Consider the following 17,821-nt stretch of genomic DNA (forward strand, 5'->3'; position numbering starts at 1 on the left):
TCTGTCTAGCAGAAAAAGGTACAACATGATTCAATGGCTGAAAGTTGAAGCTAGACAAAGTCAGACTAGAAATAAAGCGTAAACTTTTACCAGGGAAGTTAACTAACCATTGGAATAACTTGCTGAGGGATTTGGTAGACTCTCCATTGGCAGTTTTTAAATCAAGATATAAGTTATTTTTCTGTTGCTCTAGTATCGGAGGGGTAGCCGTGTTAGTCTGGATCTGTAACAGCAATGAAGGGTCCTGTGGCACCTTATAGACTAACAGAAAAGTTTTGAGCATGAGCTTTCATGAGCACAGACTGATGAAGTGAGTCTGTGCTCACGAAAGCTCATGCTCAAAACTTTTCTGTTAGTTTATAAGGTGCCACAGGACCCTTCATTGCTGTTGCTCTAGTAGTTATTCTGAGGAATTTTGAGTGCCAGTGTTATACAGGAAGTCCTTTCTTGCCTTGGAATGTAAGACTTTATGGATGTGCAAGGAAAGGATAGTTTTCACGTACATAGCTTTAATTGTGTCACTTTTCCCACTGACTTCACTAGGAATACACTTGAGCTTTTGATCATGCTTAAATAGTTTGCTGAGTTGAAGTCTAAGTACAGGAAACAGTGGATTTTGTGAAGACCATCTTGATGTTTACGAAGTTATTAATGTAGAACCTTTTCTCATATGCATTTCTATCATATGTCGTTTTCAGGTAGTAGAGCACAGCTTTATAAAGTTTTTTTTCCTTAACTATTTCTTGCTGTTTTCCAGGTGGTGAGTATTTTTAGCTCCCATTACCTTTATCCCCCATGTTCTCTTTCTTTTACCTTCAGGATGTGCTATATCCTTACACGGTCATATTTCATACACTAGCTACTTTAATTTCAAGTATACAATCAGTATTGTTTCAAGGATTACACATTGTCATGTTAATCAGCTCCTCCATTTTCATCCTGATGTAGCAGTCTAATGGGTGGAGATAATGTGAATATGGAGAATAAATGTGTCAATACGTAAGTGGAAGTAAAAGAAACCCCCCTGTCTGATTTTGCAGACCACCACCAGTGAGTGAAGGTGCACCCAAGGGAACTCAGATTGCTGTTGTAACGGCTGCTGCTTTGAATCAGACTATTGTTTATTCAATTGTTTCAGGAAATGAAGATGGTAAGTAGGAGTATTTCAATAAAAGCATGGATTATGTTGCACAGTACATTAATTGAATAATTTCAGAAAGTGGCATGTAAAAATAAGACAGCTACAGGTTGCACCTCCCTGGTCCATCGTAGTCTGGACCTGACTGGTCCCAAACAAGAGAATTTGCAGGACCAGGGGAGGTTTCCTGCCACAGGCACCCAAGTTACCAACCCGCCCCTCTCCTGCCCGACTGGGCTGCTCACCTATGATGCAGACTCCCATCTAAGTAGTGTTCAAATAGAATTGCTTCTGAACCATATCATGGCTGGGATGATTTTACAGAGGTCTGGATCCCCAACTTTAGCCTCATTTTATTTGGCAAATATTTTAGTCATTTCTGTCAGGTAGAGGAGATAAACAGTGCTTATTTGTAATTCTGTTCCATTTAAAAGCTTTTTCCAAATATGAAAGGGTTGTTTTGGTTTTGGTGTGGGGTTTTTTTGGAAGACATCTGAAGAGATTTCATTTAATTTCAAGTGCTATAGTTACACAAAGCAGGGACCTTTAAATTCAAGATATTCAGTATTATGATTTTTTTCATCATGCTTTCCTCTTTTGAGTATTACATACATGTTTCAGTCATTCTCATGTATTTTAGTGCCTTCATGTGTTACCAAATAACAAATTACTTGTTGAGGGGTAACCTACCATTTGTAAGAGCTATAAATAAATAAGATTTGGACATGTGTTCCCTAATAGATGTAGGAATTATATGAAGGGCTAGACTGTGACATGTATGCCATTGTTCTAGGTAGTGGGGCAGGACAGAACCACAACAGAGTAGAAGAAGCATCAAGCAGACAAAACCTTCATGGCCTTGTTACATATGCAGGGAGAGTGTACAATTTGCTGCATTCTGTAGGTTGATCACCCTGGTGTGTCAGTTTTATGCAGCGTTTCAGTGCAGAGTGGGTTAGGCCACAGCCTTGTCACTTTGGTGTCCTCGAGTAAGAAGTTGCTGTTCTCTACAGAACACAGGGAGTGCCTGGGCTGCTTTTGCATCTGTGGTCCTGTGCATCTTAGTAAGGACCATCCACAATCTGGTCCTATGTTGCAGGAATGAGGAATAACATATTTATAAATGTAGAGGAATGTAATAATTTATTTCAAGATTAATAATAGAATTTTCACCTCAGCTTTTCATTAAGTAACTTTACATTTTGATACAGCTTTATCTCTGCGGTATGGGATTAAATCCTTCATTTTATCATTTTTTTCTTTTAATTCAGCTAGTTCTTAAGCTATGTCTGCACTATGATGTAAATTTAGTTTTAACATTGATTTTATAATGCTGGGTTTTATAAATTCAAATTTAACTATCCTCACCGCCCCATAAAGTCTGCACAAAGTTGACTTATTGCTGACCCATTAAATTGGCAAACATTGAATGTTGCAGCAGTGCATTGTGGATACCTACCCCACAGTTCTCTCCGCCCCGTAGCATTCTGTGTATTTTTCTACTGCAGTATGGGAAAAAATGCCCCACAAGTGGTTGTGGGTATGTGATGTCATCTCACATTGCATTGCCCTCATTCACCTCCTGTGGAAAGCAAACAGCCATTTTTTCAGAGTGAAAGAAGGAAAAGTAGAGAATCCTAGGTGAAGGAAAGCCACACAGGCTGGCTTCCAAAGGTATAGTGCACCAGGCAGGAGACTATCGTACTGCTCTGGGATCACCCATGTGTCTGTGTCATCTCATCTGTCCCTCCATCCACTTTTCCCACTCTTGAACCCAGAAACATCCTCCCTCAAAATATTACAGGAACAGAACACAGCTTGAAGAAAGAGAAGGATAGAAAAGTTAAGGAAAGTGCAAACCATAACAACTAAAGCCAACTCCGTCAGGGCAAGAGAAATAAGATAATTTGTGGTGCAGGATTTTTGGCCTCCCACTTCATTACACAGATGTGTCCAACATGGGGGTGGAGCTCGCCAAATTTCCACATAACAGAATAACTCAATGCCCTGGGATCACCCAAGTGTCCATTTCATCTCAACTGGCCCTCCAGCCACTTTTTCTCCTCTTGAAAGCACACTACCTGGGCAGAATGACATGGCTTCTATCTGATAAGCCAGCTAGTGCTCCAGGCATGGGATTGCCATATCTGACCTACCCACATTCTATAAGAGTGTCATGGGGCATGGGGGTTATTGGTTGAAGGGCCAGTTGAGACAGTCCCTTCAGTGTGTTGCTCAAATGGGGGGACCAGGCTTGACTGACTGTGACTGTGGAGGCTGCCCCCCACATTCCATTAGGGCTGTCATGTGATGGCTGGTAATTAGTTAAAGGGCCAGTTAAAACAGTGCCTTCTCCCCAGATGACAGCAAGCCCCTGAAATCTTTGCCACGAGGAGAGACTTCCCCCCAGCAACAGCAAGCCCCTGAAATCTTTCCCGCTTTTGGAGCCCTCACCACAGGCAAACCAGAACATGGTGCTGTCTGGCAGCATGGTCTGTACTGCACCATAGGCACATTCTTTTATTGGGTCAGGGACTAGCCACATGATGTGGTTGGGCACGAGAAAGACCCTGACTGCATAGAACATGTGGGGGGTGGGGAGGGGCTATCCCTGTACAAACGTAAGCTGTAGAAAATAAGTGTCTTAGCCTCTCATACAAGCACAGCCCCTACACCCTAGCTGCCACATGGTGTGTGTGTGGGGAGGCGGGGGAGGGTAGGAGCTCGAGCCAGCAGTGAAAAAAATTGGCCTCTCCTGCTATATCCTGTGCAACGAAGAGGCCATCACCACATGCCAAGGCTATTTTTAATGGGATGATAATAAAGAAGGAAGTTTCTCATCCTCTCATACAAGGATGATGCCACAGGCTTCTTCTGGTGCAGAGTTCAAATTCGCAGGTATCCTGTTACCTAATTCCTGCACACCTGAAGAGCAGCATTGACGGAAGTCTCCAGAGTGAACAACTATGGGGCATTGTGGGATACACATGGGATGCCTCTGGAGGCTCATAAAGTTGATTTAAAGACATGGTGTTTTCACACCAGCCTTAATTCAAACTTTTAAATTCAAACTTGATACTATGCTCATTCACTTTCATTGGAGTTCTAAAGTTGACCTTAGCACTCCCTAAAAGTGACCTATTGGTATTTACAATGAAGACTGTGACGTAAAATCCAGCTAACAGCCTTAGAATTGACTTTATGACGTAGTGTAGACATAGCCTTAGTTATCAAAATCTGACTCTTCTCTCCCAATACTGTTTCATAAAGAGGTCATTAATTCATCACAACAGATAGGAAATCAGTGAAAGCTACATAAAGTCCCGCTTTGCTCATCAGTATTACTAAGATGTATCTGTCGTATTGTATTCCTGCCATTATCAGAGTTGGAATGGAAGTTGTGATGGGAGATTTATATGCCCCTAGTAAAGTTTACCCTTCTTTTTGCACAGTGGTAAAACCTTTCTGCCAGGGATAACATATCCTGGGCTCTAGCATGCCACATTGCTCAGCATTCCACAGCCAAAAATGCACACATTTGACCAGCTCAACCAAGATATAATGGCAGAACAGCTTGAAAAAATTTTGCCATAATTTGAATCAGTTCCAGTTTGTTTCCAACTAGCCAGCTGCAGTTTATTCCTTTTTGTGGACCATTCCCTTGCCTGAGCTGAATCCATGCCTGTTCTTCTGACTTGTTAACAATTTACAAACAAAAGTTAAAGGCTGACTTAAAAGCATATTTTAAAACTTTTCCTATGTTCATACTGAGCCCTGACCCTTCCAGAGTTCCAAACCTGAATGTCTATTCTGTAACTAATTGCAATTAAGAGGTCTGAAAGGTGCATTAGTAGCACTGTTACTACTTACAGAGAAGTCTGATTTGCTGTAATATAATGTAGACTTCAGTCATGACAGAACCCTATGTATTACTGTAACCAACCAGGCTCGGGTTCCCCAGAGACGAGGCTGCACCCAGAAGGCGAGTGCTATATTTGGTTTATTGAAAGCATGACACCTGCGACGGGAGCCCCGGAGACGCCGCACTCACCAGTGGGGGAAAACCCAACACATCGGAGCTTCGCTCGGGGGAGAGGCTCTGTAACAGGCCTCCTAACACTAACTAATAAAGCTTCAACTCATTTACATAAGATTGCTTAAAATTGCCTATGCATTACTCTCACTATCTCTTGTGGCCTACTGCCAGCATAGCCTTGAAGTTTTGGCAAGAGTACTTTGTTTTGCAGTTGTTGCCTTGTCAGGGTTATTTGTTTTGCAGCTTTTCACCTTGCACAGGCAGGTCTGTTTAGATTCTTCTGAGGGTTCACAGGGGGGTCGGTCTGCACTCTCGACCACTACAAAATCTTCTCGCACCCTACAATTACTATGTAGCTTGCTGGCTAAATTCTGATATTTAAAGAAAGAGTTAATATATTGGTCTCAAGGTTACTTTGTTCTCAGGCATCTGCTGTGCATGGCCTTAAAGAATGCAAACCAAATAACACTAGGTTATTTGTGGGGGAGAATGGTATTAACCTTCTCCAGCTGTAGGAATAGGTTATCTTTCTAGATAAGTTCTTCAGCTTGCCAGGAAGTTTGCTGCTGTGCTACATACCCAGTTCCAGTACCCAGATCAGCATTTGATTATGGTAACAAAGAGGGCTGCTGGTACCAGAGGCAATGGATGCCTGAAGGGGTGAAGACTTAGATCCGTCAATGTCTGTAGTAGGAGGCAAGAATGAATAATGTCTTTGCAAGAATGACTAATGTCTTTACAAGAATGGAGACACTTACTCATAAAGATATAATTAACATTTATATATTTTAGAAAGTGACTTGTCTTGTTTTCTGCTGGATTCCAGATGTGTTTGCCATTAATGACAGGACAGGTGTTATCTTCATTAAAAAGCCTCTTGACTATGAAAGTGTGAAAAGCTATGAACTTCGGGTACAAGCAGACTCTCTACAAGTGGTTCAATCCAATCTACGTGTCCCTTCCAAAAGTAAGTTACATTTCATGGATTTTCAAAAATCTACTATATATTTGAGTTTCTGTCTGTGTGTCTGTCCTTTTGTCTCTGAGTCCATTTGTTCAAGAATTCCTTATAATAATAGCTAAGACCACGAAATTTGCTGTTCAGCTTCTTCTTGTCTTAACTTAAAGAAAGGTCAGAGTTTTGTTGTTCCAGGAAACAGGATGTGTCTAGAATGTGAGTGTTTCTTATAAAATGCTAAGAGAGGGGTCTGTTAGCAGGCACTGCAGAATGACCACAGGGGGTGGCCACAGCTGTAAGACAGAGGCCAGCTGGAGGGAATGGATGTGAATGTTGCCAGCTACTATCCTATGGGCATGCTTCCCATGGTAGTGCTGGCCGTGGTTACCCCCCACTCTCTCATGCTGACCCCTATACCCCACAGCAGTAGTTCAATCCACTCCCCTCTGACCCTTGGCCTCAGTGCTGGACAGCTGGGGGAGGTAAGGGCAACCCAGGTAGGTCATGCAGCCCTCTCCCCACCCCACCCCTGTTTTGGCTCTGTTGGCCCTGGGGAGCATCCGCCAGTGGCGGGACTGTGCAGCCTCTACTTCTGGGGCAGCCCTGTGGAGGAGCTACCATCACCAGAGCAGTGCATCCTTGGGCACCCTGGGGAGCCACTACTTCCAGAGCACTGAATTTCTGGGCAGCCCTGGGAGGCTACTGCCAACAAAGCAGAATGATCCTTGCCTCTGCAGGTGGCCTGGGTGACATGTCTTAAGAGATCATGTAAAGTATATTTGGAGTGTGCCCCAAAATATTAAGCCTCATTCTCCATTGTCCAACACTTTGCATAGTTACTTAAATTGATAGGAAGTAAAATGTGAAGTGGAGGTATAAGGCTATTAAATCAGAATAAAAGCAGTTCATATACTTATTTTGCACTGAAGTAAATAGCTGTGCAAGATGCCGGGCTACAGTGAATCAGCTCAGAGTGAGCATTCCTGCTACGACTTCCTTAGAAGACCACTTGCAGGAAAGAACTGATTTATTTCAGTTTCCTATTACCTCATAATAGTCAAGTATTGCTGTGAAGTGTGTTCTGCTGTTATGTCTGGAGTGAACCTTGGCTCCAGGGAATGGTCTGGTGCGGATGTAGCTATGTTATGCCAATTAACAGCTATTCTGTGGTTTTTATTTCTGGACTTTCCGCTTGGCACAGAGCTGGCGTTACAATGCACTGTGATCACTTGATCCTGCAGCTGCTCTGCCCTTGGCCAACCCTTAGCATGGTTGCACAGTTTGGAAAACTAACAGCTCTTACAGTGCGAGGTGAGGGGGGGGGATCACTGAGGTATGGGGCACAACCGTTTTCTCCAGACAGGCCTGCTGCTAAAACCACAGAGAAGATAGTAACTAAGGAATCGCTATCATGCACCTACACATCCTGAAGTCACCCTCCATTGGATATGTCTTCATATAGCTAGGTCAGCCAGTAAAGCAGTTCAAACTAGCCATAATATAGACATGGGGTAGGCAAGATATGGCCCTTTCAGCCAGATCTGGCCCACCAAGCCTTTTAATCCAGCCCACGGAGGGCCACAATAGCTGTGGTAGGGGAAGAGCTTTGGGTGCTGCCCCAACTCCAGCAAAATCTCTCAGCTCCCATTGGCTGGTTTCTGGCCAATAGGAGCATAGAGATTTTTCTGGGACCCGGGGGGGGGAAGTGCAGAACAATGTCTTAGCTGCTGTTGGCCAGTTTCCAGCCAATAGAATTTGAGAGATTTGCTGTGTTGTGGGGAGGACAACATGGAAACCTGTCCCCCCGCCCAGTGCAGAGAGCCACATGGAAGAGCCAGTGGGCTGAGGCTACTGAAAATCAAGGAAGGGAGAATAGGAGAATAGACAAGAATAGGAGATTTATTTGATGCCTATGAAATAATCTTTCCCCTCTTCCAAAGTTTGTGGTTTTCAATTCAGTTTCATATAGAGAGATTTCAGTCGCTATTATAACAAGTATCAGAGGGCTAGCCATGTTAATCTGTTTCAGCAAAAACAACAAGGAACCCTATGGCACCTTAAAGACTAACAAATATATAGGGCGTAAGTTTTCATGATGTATCTGACAAAGCAGGCTCCAGCCCAAGAAGCTTATGCCATAATAAATATGTTAATCTTCAAGGTGCCAAAGACTGGATTTCTCTTCCGAACTGCTTTTATGTGTAGATGCAATCTCTTGACAGAGGTTTTGTCGGACAGTAACTTCTGTCAGCAGATCACTGTAGTGTACATACAGCCACAGTCTCTCAGATTGAAAAGAGACACTGTTTTTATCATTATATAACAATCTGTAATCCAACAGCAACCCTCTACCTGGATGGTTCCCCATTGCCCTTCCTTTTCTCCCTGTGACTTGAGAGATGCAACTTGACCTTTCATGGCCCTTGAAATATTTGCTAGCCACTTATGCTGAGCAAGCTGTTCAACTCTTTATTTAGCAATGACACTTTGAACTACTTTCCCAAACTTGGAAAAGAGCTCTGCGTAAGCTTGAAAGCTTCTATCTCCTATTGATAGATGTTAGTCCAATAAACGATATTGTGTTGTGTACCTGGTCACTCGAAGAACCTGAGACCCACACAGTTACAACAGCGCTGCATACCGTACACTAATGAGCAATTAAGATAATTATAAGCCTGAGCTAAGGTAAACTCTGTTACTGATTTCATTTTGTATATTCGCTTGAGGCTATGTCTTGATAATTTTTGCCATTTTCAAGGGTGCTTTTATACCAGAAAAACAAAATATTATTTATTAGGTAATGACCTTTTGTGGGATGGACCAACTTCTTCAGATCTCAGCCATACCAGAATAGATTTTTGAGTCTGTTCTTGTATGGCTGTGATCTGAAGAAGTGGGTCTGTCCCATGAAAGCTCATCACCTAATAAATTATTTTGTTAGTCTTTAAGGTGCTACATGACTTCTTTTTTATTTTGATAGAATACAGACTAACATGGCTATCTCTCTGTCATTCTTTATACAAGAAAGGTTGCCCAAGATTAATGAGGCCAAGCAATGTTTCTGTTTACAATTCAAAGTGTTGCAAATAATGTTCACATACTGTTACCAACATCTTATGCAAGAAATCCGTAGTGTGTAAAACACTTTTATCATGATTTTAGTGCACTCAGATCCACTTGGAATTTATGTGCTAAATGGTTGAATCAAAATGCATTCAGTGGAGAACTGTCAGGTAGATCTTCAGAAATTAATCACTCTATGGCTACGTCTTCACGTGCCCCAAACTTCGAAATGGCCACGCAAATGGCCATTTCGAAGTTTACTAATGAAGCGCTGAAATGCATATTCAGCGCTTCATTAGCATGCAGGCGGCAGCGGCGCTTCGAAATTGACGCGGCTTGCCGCTGTGTGTCTTGTCCAGACGGGGCTCCTTTTTGAAAGGACCCCGCCTACTTTGAAGTCCCCTTATTCCCATGAGCTCAATTTCAAAGCGCCGCTGCCGCCCACATGCTAATGAAGTGCTGAATATGCATTTCAGCACTTCATTAGTAAACTTCAAAATGGCCATTTGCTTAGCCATTTCGAAGTTTGGGGTACGTGTAGACATGGCCTATATTTGGCAAAGTTATATAATGTGTTCTATGTGACCAAAAGCTAGCTTAATTTCTGCCAGTTTGTAGACACTGGAAAAGCCTTTACAAATGTTAATTAATACAGTGTGTACCAGAAGATTAGCTTTGTGCTTACACAAACAGAAGAGGTGTTTAAATTCAACAAAAATAACTGGTTAATTGTGGTCACTCACACTGAGCACTTCACTTTTGAATGCTAGTACATGTTACAGCAATTTTTTACTGCCATCTCTGGCCTGTGCTAGGAACAACAGTGACTGATTCCAGAATAAGTCATATGAGTTCTTAAATGTGAGACTATTGCGGTGAGGAACCTTCTTGAGGGAGGAAAATAGGCAAGAATAGGAGACTTATTTGATGCCTTGGTGTATAAGACAATTAGGAATATTAATAGGAAATGGCAACCGAAGCAGATGACGATCAAAGATGAGAACAAAGAAGTGCTCATGAACAGGGAGAAGATTGTGCAGTGATGGATGAAATATTGCACCTATCTATACAAAGCACAGTTGGACCCGAGTGTCTCAGAAAGACTGATTGAAGAATTGAAAGAGATATCTCTCCCGGGCATGGAAAGCGAGACTGATATTTCAAAGGAGGAAGTAGAAAAATCAGTGAAACGACTAAAGAACAACAAGAGCCCTGGAAATGATAAAATCATGGGAGAGATGATCAAATATGGCAGAGAAAGCATGATTCAGGAAATACGCCGACTATGTAATATAGCATGGAAAGACGGGAAGGCACCTAAGGAACGGACAAGATCTGTGCTGGTGACGATACCCAAGAAAGGAAGTACATTGGAGTGCAAGAACTACAGAATGACTGCCCTCACGAGTCATTTAGGTAAGGTGCTGATGATGATACTGACTGAGAGATTAAGATCGCAGATAGAAGAACATACAGTAGATGAGCAACCAGGGTTCAGAAAAGATAGAAGTACCATACAGCAGATATTGGCACTAAGACTGATAGCGGAGAAAGCTCGATGAAAGAACAAAAATGCATATACTTGCTTTGTCTATTTTCAAAAGACATTTGACAGGATAGATCAGAAACTGACTTGGGTGGTGTTGGAGTCATACGGAGTGGATAGCAGACTGATATGGTTGTTGAAAGATATCAATGATAATGCAGAGGCAGAGGTGAGAGCATGTGAGGAGTTGGGAAGTTGGTTTAAAACAAGTAGAGGTACTAGACGAGATCCAATGTTGCCCAGTATGTTCATTGCACATCTGGACAGAGCAACGGACAATATCTAGGAAGAGGTTGAAAGGGTATCTGTGCACAGGAAAAGAATTAACAACTTGAGGTTTGCGGATGATATAGTTATTGAGGAAGATGAGGAGAAGCTAGCGAAAACAGTGCGGGTGTTAAAGGAAGAAGGAAGCAGTATGGACTGATTATGAACATCGATAAAACAAAAACAGTGGTATTTGAAGATAAGGAAATAGGAAGGAAGATCAGTGTGGATGGTATTGAACTAGAAAATGTAGAGAAGTTCACATATCTGGGGAGCAACATAACATATGATCTAGACTGTAAGAAGGAAATAGCGACTAGAATAGCGAAAGCAAGAGCAAGTTTGAAGGCGACGGATAAGATCTGGAAAAGCAAAGCAATTAACTTAAGAACAAAGCCGGACATCTTCAAAACATGTGTATTCAGCAGCATGTTGTACGGATGTGAGACATGGGTGATAATGAAAGATTCAAAAAGAAGAATATTGACGTTTGAAAGGAGTTGTTATAGAAAGATTCTGAGAATGGGAGGGATGAAGAGGTCACCAATGAGGTATTATATAGGAAGATACAGCCGAAAGAGAACTTGCTGCAGAAGGTTATAAAATGGAAGCTACAACTATTTGGACATATTTGCAGAATGAACAACAAATGAAAAATCAAGACCCTAGTATTCGGCATAATGGATGGTTCGAATGGGAGAGGCAGACCCCACAGAGAATGGATAGATAATGTAGTAGATTGGTGCAGAGCTAGTCTACAGAAACCAAACCACTCTGCACTGGATAGGGAAAGATGGAAGGAAATAGTGAGAGAGACATCGGACACCAACGGGTGCTGAGACCATGATTGTTCATGATGATGATGATGATGATGTTATGAAATAATCTTTTTCCCCCTTCCAAAGTTTGTGTTTTTAAAGTCGGTTTCATATAGAGAGATGTCAGTTGCTATTATAACAAGTTGCAGATGGCTAGCCATGTTAATCTGTTTCAGCAAAAACAACAAGGAACCCGATGGCACCTTAAAGACTAACAAATGTATCAGGCATAAGTTTTCATGATGTACCTGACAAAGTAGGCTCCAGCCCATGAAAGCTTATGCCATAATAAGTATGTTAATCTTTAAGGTGCCAAAGGACTCATCATTATTTTGGGGTGCATCTACACTTACTGTGAGATTGACCCTGAATGGGTCAATCTTCTGGAGTTTGATTTTGTGCATCTAGTAAAGATGTGTGTAATCGATCTCTCTAAGGTCCTCAGTCAACCCCTTGTACACCTCTACTCACAAGGAGTAAGGGAGGTCAGCAGGAGAAATGCTCTTGTCAACCTCTCTCAGTGAGGATAGACCTTACAGTCGACTGTAGATACTTTGATTTTTGGCTACGCAACTGCCATAGCTAGAATTATGTATCTGCAGTCAACTGTAAATTCTAGCATAGACCAAGCCTTAGTCTCAATTACGTTATAAACTTTTGCATACTGTAAGCTACAGTACAGTATATTCTGATTTCTGGCATGGCCTGATTTTTATTTGCTCAGTGAGAAATACAAAACAACTCAAGCAGCAGAAAATCAATTAATTCAGTCACACATCTATCACTTTGGCTAGACTGGCACCTTACAGTCTTCCTTCAGTGAGGGACAACTTGCTATTCCACTGGTCTAGGAACACAGCAGCAGCCAAACTGTGATTCTCAGGCTATGTCTACATTACAGCATAAATTCGAGTCTTAGGAACTTAGCTCAATTTTAAACTGTGACTTTTGACACATCAAATGCCATTATTTTGAATTTAGGGGACACTACAGCCAATATTCTTACTCCAAGAACCCAAGTGGGATTAACAGGACATTTGAATGTACGTGTTTGGATTAGTCGTAGTGCAGAAACAGGTTCCATTTAAATTGGTTTTATTGGCCTCCAGAGGAGTCCCACATGTATTCTCCAATGCCCCACAGTTGTCCATTCTGGCTGGTTGCATCTCCAATGTTCCAGTGCACAGAAAGTAAGGTAACAGGAAGTCCACAAATTTAACATTTTGGGGGCTGGCTGTTGCTGGGGGAAGTCTCCTCCCTACAGCAAAGATTATGGGGGCTGGTTGTCACTGGGAGGAAGTCTCCTGAAAAAGATACCCATTTGCTTTCCATGGGTGGAGAATGAGGGAAATGCAAGGTGGGAAGATAACATCAACTTGCAGGGCAATTTTTCCCATACTGCATCAGGTAAACAACCCAGAATGCTACAGGGCTGAAGGAATTGTGAGATAGGTTCCCAAAATGCACTGTTTGTTGACTTTGTGGGGAAGTGAGGATACTTAAATTTGAGATTATAAAACCCAGAATTAAAAAAAAATCAATTTTATTAAAATCAAATTTATCTCGTAGTGTAGACATAAGCTCAGGGATTCAGTCTCTGCTTTTTCCTTGCTTTGTGGGGAAGAAAGCAGTACCAGCACTTTCCTTGGTATAACCCCTCTACCCCTCCTCACCAGTGCAGCTTTTTTGCTGTGATGCTGTCAGGCAACAGAGCCAAAGCTCTGCCCATTTCTCCCAGGCTGGGGCAAAAGAGAAAATAGTTACCCTGTGCTGGATGCTCTTCTCCCCACATTGTGTTGTGATCCAAGATTCAGATAGTATGTGCATTAGGAGTAAAGCTGCTTCCTACTGAATCATTATAGTACATAGCACTTCACCAAGTTTTGACAGATTCTATCTGACACCCTTGTGCATAGGGTGTAATACCTGTTGTGTGAGTCTTTCCATTATTACTCGTTAATATAGTGAAAGCACTACTATTGACAGTAAATGCACCTTGAGTTTAGGAAATCTGGAAAAAAAAATTCTATGTGATAAAATTGGCAAATTGTCATATCAGTTTTCACAATCAAGCTGACATACAGGAGTTCTGTTAAATGACAAAACAAAAAAGCGGTCCAGTATCACTTTAAAGTTTAACAAAATAATTTATTAGGTGATGAGCTTTCATGGAACAGACCCACCTCTTCAGATCATAGCCATACCAGAACAGACTCAATATTTAAGGCACAGAAAACCAAAAATGGTAATCAAGGTTGACAAATCAGAAAAATGTTGTCAAGGATAGCAAATCAGAGAGTGGTGGGGCAGAGGGGAAGGGGGGAGTCAAGAATTAGATAAAGCCAAGTATGCATGAGCCCCTATAATGACCTAGAAAATTCCCATACTGGTTCAAACCACATGTTAATGTGTCAAATTTGAATATAAGAGAGTGTTCAGCAGCCTCTCTTTCCAAACTGCTGTGAAAATTCCTCTTCAGTAAGATGCAGACTTTCAAGTCGTTAACAGAATGGCCCACTCCATTAAAATGCTGACTGACAGGTTTGTCAATCAGGAGTGTTATGTCTGTTTTATGCCCATTAATTCTTTGTCTAAGAAAGTTTGAAGTCTGTCCAATATACAAAGCATCTGGGCATTGTTGGCACATGACAGCATATATGATGCTAGTTGAGGAACATGAGAATGTGCCCATGATTCTGTGAATAGCCTGGTTAAGTCCAGTGATGATATCTCCAGAATAGATATGTGGACAAAGTTGGCAATGGGCCTGGTTGTAAGGAAAAGTTCCAGGACTGGTGCTCCTTCAGTACAGACTGTGGTTGTGGGTGAGAATCTTCATAAGTTTGGGAGCTTGTCTGTAGGAGAGAACAGGCCCGTCACCTAGGGCCTTCTGGATTGTGGCATCCTGATTAAGTATAGATTGTAGGTCTTTAATAATGTGTTGCAGTGGTTTGAGTTGGGGGCTGTAGGTAATGACCAGTGGTGTTCTCTTCTTGGCTTTTTGGGGCTTCTTGGTCTTTTGCATCTTACTGAAGAGGAATTTTCACAGCAGTTTGGAAAGAGAGGCTGCTGAACTCTCTTTTATATTCAAATTTGACACATTAACATGTGGTTTGAACTGGGATGGGAATTTTCTAGGTCATTATAGGGGTTCTTACGCATATTTGGCTTTATCTAATTCTTGACCACCACCATCTCCCTTCTGCCCCTCTAGTCTCTGATTTGCTCACCTTCATAATATTTTTCTGATTTGTCTTTAAAGTGCTACTGGACTGCTTTTTCGCTTTGATAGTATATAGACTAGCACGGCTATCTCTCTGTTACTGTTAAATGACAGTTATAATATTGGCAGGTTCTGGAGCAGTTGATAGGTCATCGTATATCTTGTTTTGGCTAGGAGAGTCCCTTTCTAAGCCTTGTCCTGGCTGTCCTGGGACACTTGTCCCATTTGATCTCTCTCTGACTTGATCATCTGGCAAGAACAAACTGGAGAGATGTCAGCCCAGTACACGAGGAGAAGCACGGGTTTGGCAGGGTGGGGGGAGGGACAGGTAGGGTGACAGCTCTCAAGGGAGGGGGAAGACAGAGTTCAAGCAACTAGCCATAACCTTGCATGGGGGAAAAGAAGGGTTCCATTGACAACCTCACAGTGGGAATGAGTGCCTTGGGCCAGCAGCTTGAGCTCAGTGCACAGTATCCTACATAAGAATGGCCATACTGGGGGTCAGACCAAAGGGCCATCTAGCCTAGTATCTTGTCTGCCGACAGTGACTAATAACATGTGTCCCAGAGGGAGTGGACCAAACGAGCAGTGATCAAGCAATCTCTCTCCTACCATCCATCTCCAGCTTCTGACAAACAGAGGGTAGGGACACCATTCCTTACACATCCTGGCTAATAACCATTAATGGACCTAACCTCCGTCAACAGACTATCAACAAAATGATAGCCTCCAGGAATTTATCATCTCCTTTGAGAAATATGGTCATCTCAGGGTTATAAAATGTTCAGCTGATATTCCTGTAACTCTGGGGGCTTGCATGGATGTTGATCCTGGAAACAGCAATGCATGATAAAAGGTGTAAAACTCCTTACCTCATACAGTGTGTTTCTTTCCTACCTCCAGCTTAAATAGTGGGAAGGGCAGTCATGGTTTCGTGACAGGCCTGAGAATGTAGAGAGGACCTAGTGTGGTATACACTGGAACAACTCTGCTGAGTTGTTTGGGGTGATACTGCAGTTATGATAATAGGCTCAAACAAAGTTAGTCTCTACATTTAACCACATTAGTCTTTAGATGTCTCATTGTTTCCATGTGCACGTCAATATACAAAAGTGCGTTCTAAGTCTAGAGATAGAAATGTGAACAAAGATTTACAAACAGTCTTAAATATATACCAAAAATAGAATGAAACAATGACTCATGGCCTCACTGGTTGTTCGTGTACATCAGAAGCAGGCAGCTTGATGAACAATCAGTGGGCACACTGAACAATCAAGATGCTAAAGGAGCACTCAAGTACAATAAAGCCATTGCAGAGAAAGTAAACAAATCCTTTGTATCGATCTTCACAACTGAGGATGTTAGGGAGATTCCCAAACCTGAGCCATTGGTTTTAGGAGACCTGTGTGAGAAACTGTGCCAGACTGAGGTCATATTAGAGGAGGTTTCGTAAAACATTAATGAATTATAAATAGTAATAAGTCACCAGGATCAGATGGCATTTACCCAAGAACTCTGAAAGAACTCAAATATGAAATTATGAAGCTACAAAGTATGGTTTGTAGATCAATGGTGAAAGGGTGAAATTAAAATGGTGAAAGTTGTATTTGATTTCCAGAACGACGTTGACAAGGTCCCTCACCAAAGGCACTTGAGCAAAGTATGCTGTTGTAGGATAAGAAGGCTGGTCCTCTCATGGATTGATAAATGGTTAAAAGACAAGAAACAAAGGGTAGGACTAAATGGTCGGTTTTCAGTGGTGTTCCCAGTGGGTCCATGCTTCAACCAATCCTATTTAACATATTCATAAATGATCTGGCGAAAGAGATAAAAAGTGATGTGGCAAAATTTGCAGGTGATATGTAACAGCTCGAGACAGTGCAGTCGAAAGCAGACTGGGAAGTTTGAAAGGGCTGTAACAAAATTTGTTGTTTGGACAAGAAAATGACTGGCAAATTTTAATGTTGATAAATACAATGTAATGTGTATTGGAAAATTTAATCCCAACTATATATATAGTTGTTTTTGTTATAGCTATCTATCTATAGATAGATAGATAGATAGATACGTGTATATACGCACACACACACACACACACACACAGAGAGAGAGAGAGAGAATTATTATAAATATATGATATTGATGGGGACTAAATTAGCTGTTACCATTCAAGAGAGAGAGCTTGGAGGCATTGTGAATGTTTCCACTCAGTGTACAGTAACCATAAAAAAGCAAATAGAACTTTGGGACTCATTAAGAAAAGGACAGAGAATAAGACAGAGACTATTTTATTGCCTCTGTATAAATCCATAATATGCCCACGTCTTGAATACTACTTGTAGATGTGTCCACCTCATCCCAAAGAAGATATCTTGGCACTGGAAAAAATTTAGAGAAGAGCAACAAAAATTATTGATGGTATGGAATGGCTGCCACATGAGGAGAGATTAATAAGACTGGAACTTTTCAGCTTGAAAGAGGGATGAAGGGGAGATATGATAAATGTCTATACAATTATGACATATATGGAGAAAGTGAATAAAGCAGAGATACTTAGTCACCAAATGAAATTAAAACAGTTTCAGATTTAAAACAAATAAAAGGAAGTACTTCTTCCCACAATGCATGGTCAACCTGTGGAACTCTGCCAGAGAATGTTGGGAAGGCCAAGACGATAACAGAGTTCAGAAAAAAAAAAGATAAATTCATGGATGAAAGGTCCATCGGTGGATATTAGCTAGGAAAGGCAGGGATGGTGTCTCTAGCCTGTGT

General features: G+C 41.7%; 1 protein-coding gene across 1 annotated transcript in view; it reads left to right on the forward strand.

Moving 5' to 3' along the window:
• Positions 1–17,821, forward strand: part of PCDH15 (protocadherin related 15) — a 695,579-nt gene that overhangs the window by 531,051 nt on the left and 146,707 nt on the right. Inside the window, exons 23-24 of the mRNA XM_074999591.1 lie at positions 1,041–1,150; positions 6,001–6,141. Of these exons, the coding sequence (XP_074855692.1) occupies positions 1,041–1,150; positions 6,001–6,141 (251 nt within the window). The remainder of the gene's footprint in view (positions 1–1,040; positions 1,151–6,000; positions 6,142–17,821) is intronic.

Source organism: Carettochelys insculpta, chromosome 7 (assembly GCF_033958435.1).
Source record: "Carettochelys insculpta isolate YL-2023 chromosome 7, ASM3395843v1, whole genome shotgun sequence".
NCBI lineage: Eukaryota > Metazoa > Chordata > Testudines > Carettochelyidae > Carettochelys > Carettochelys insculpta.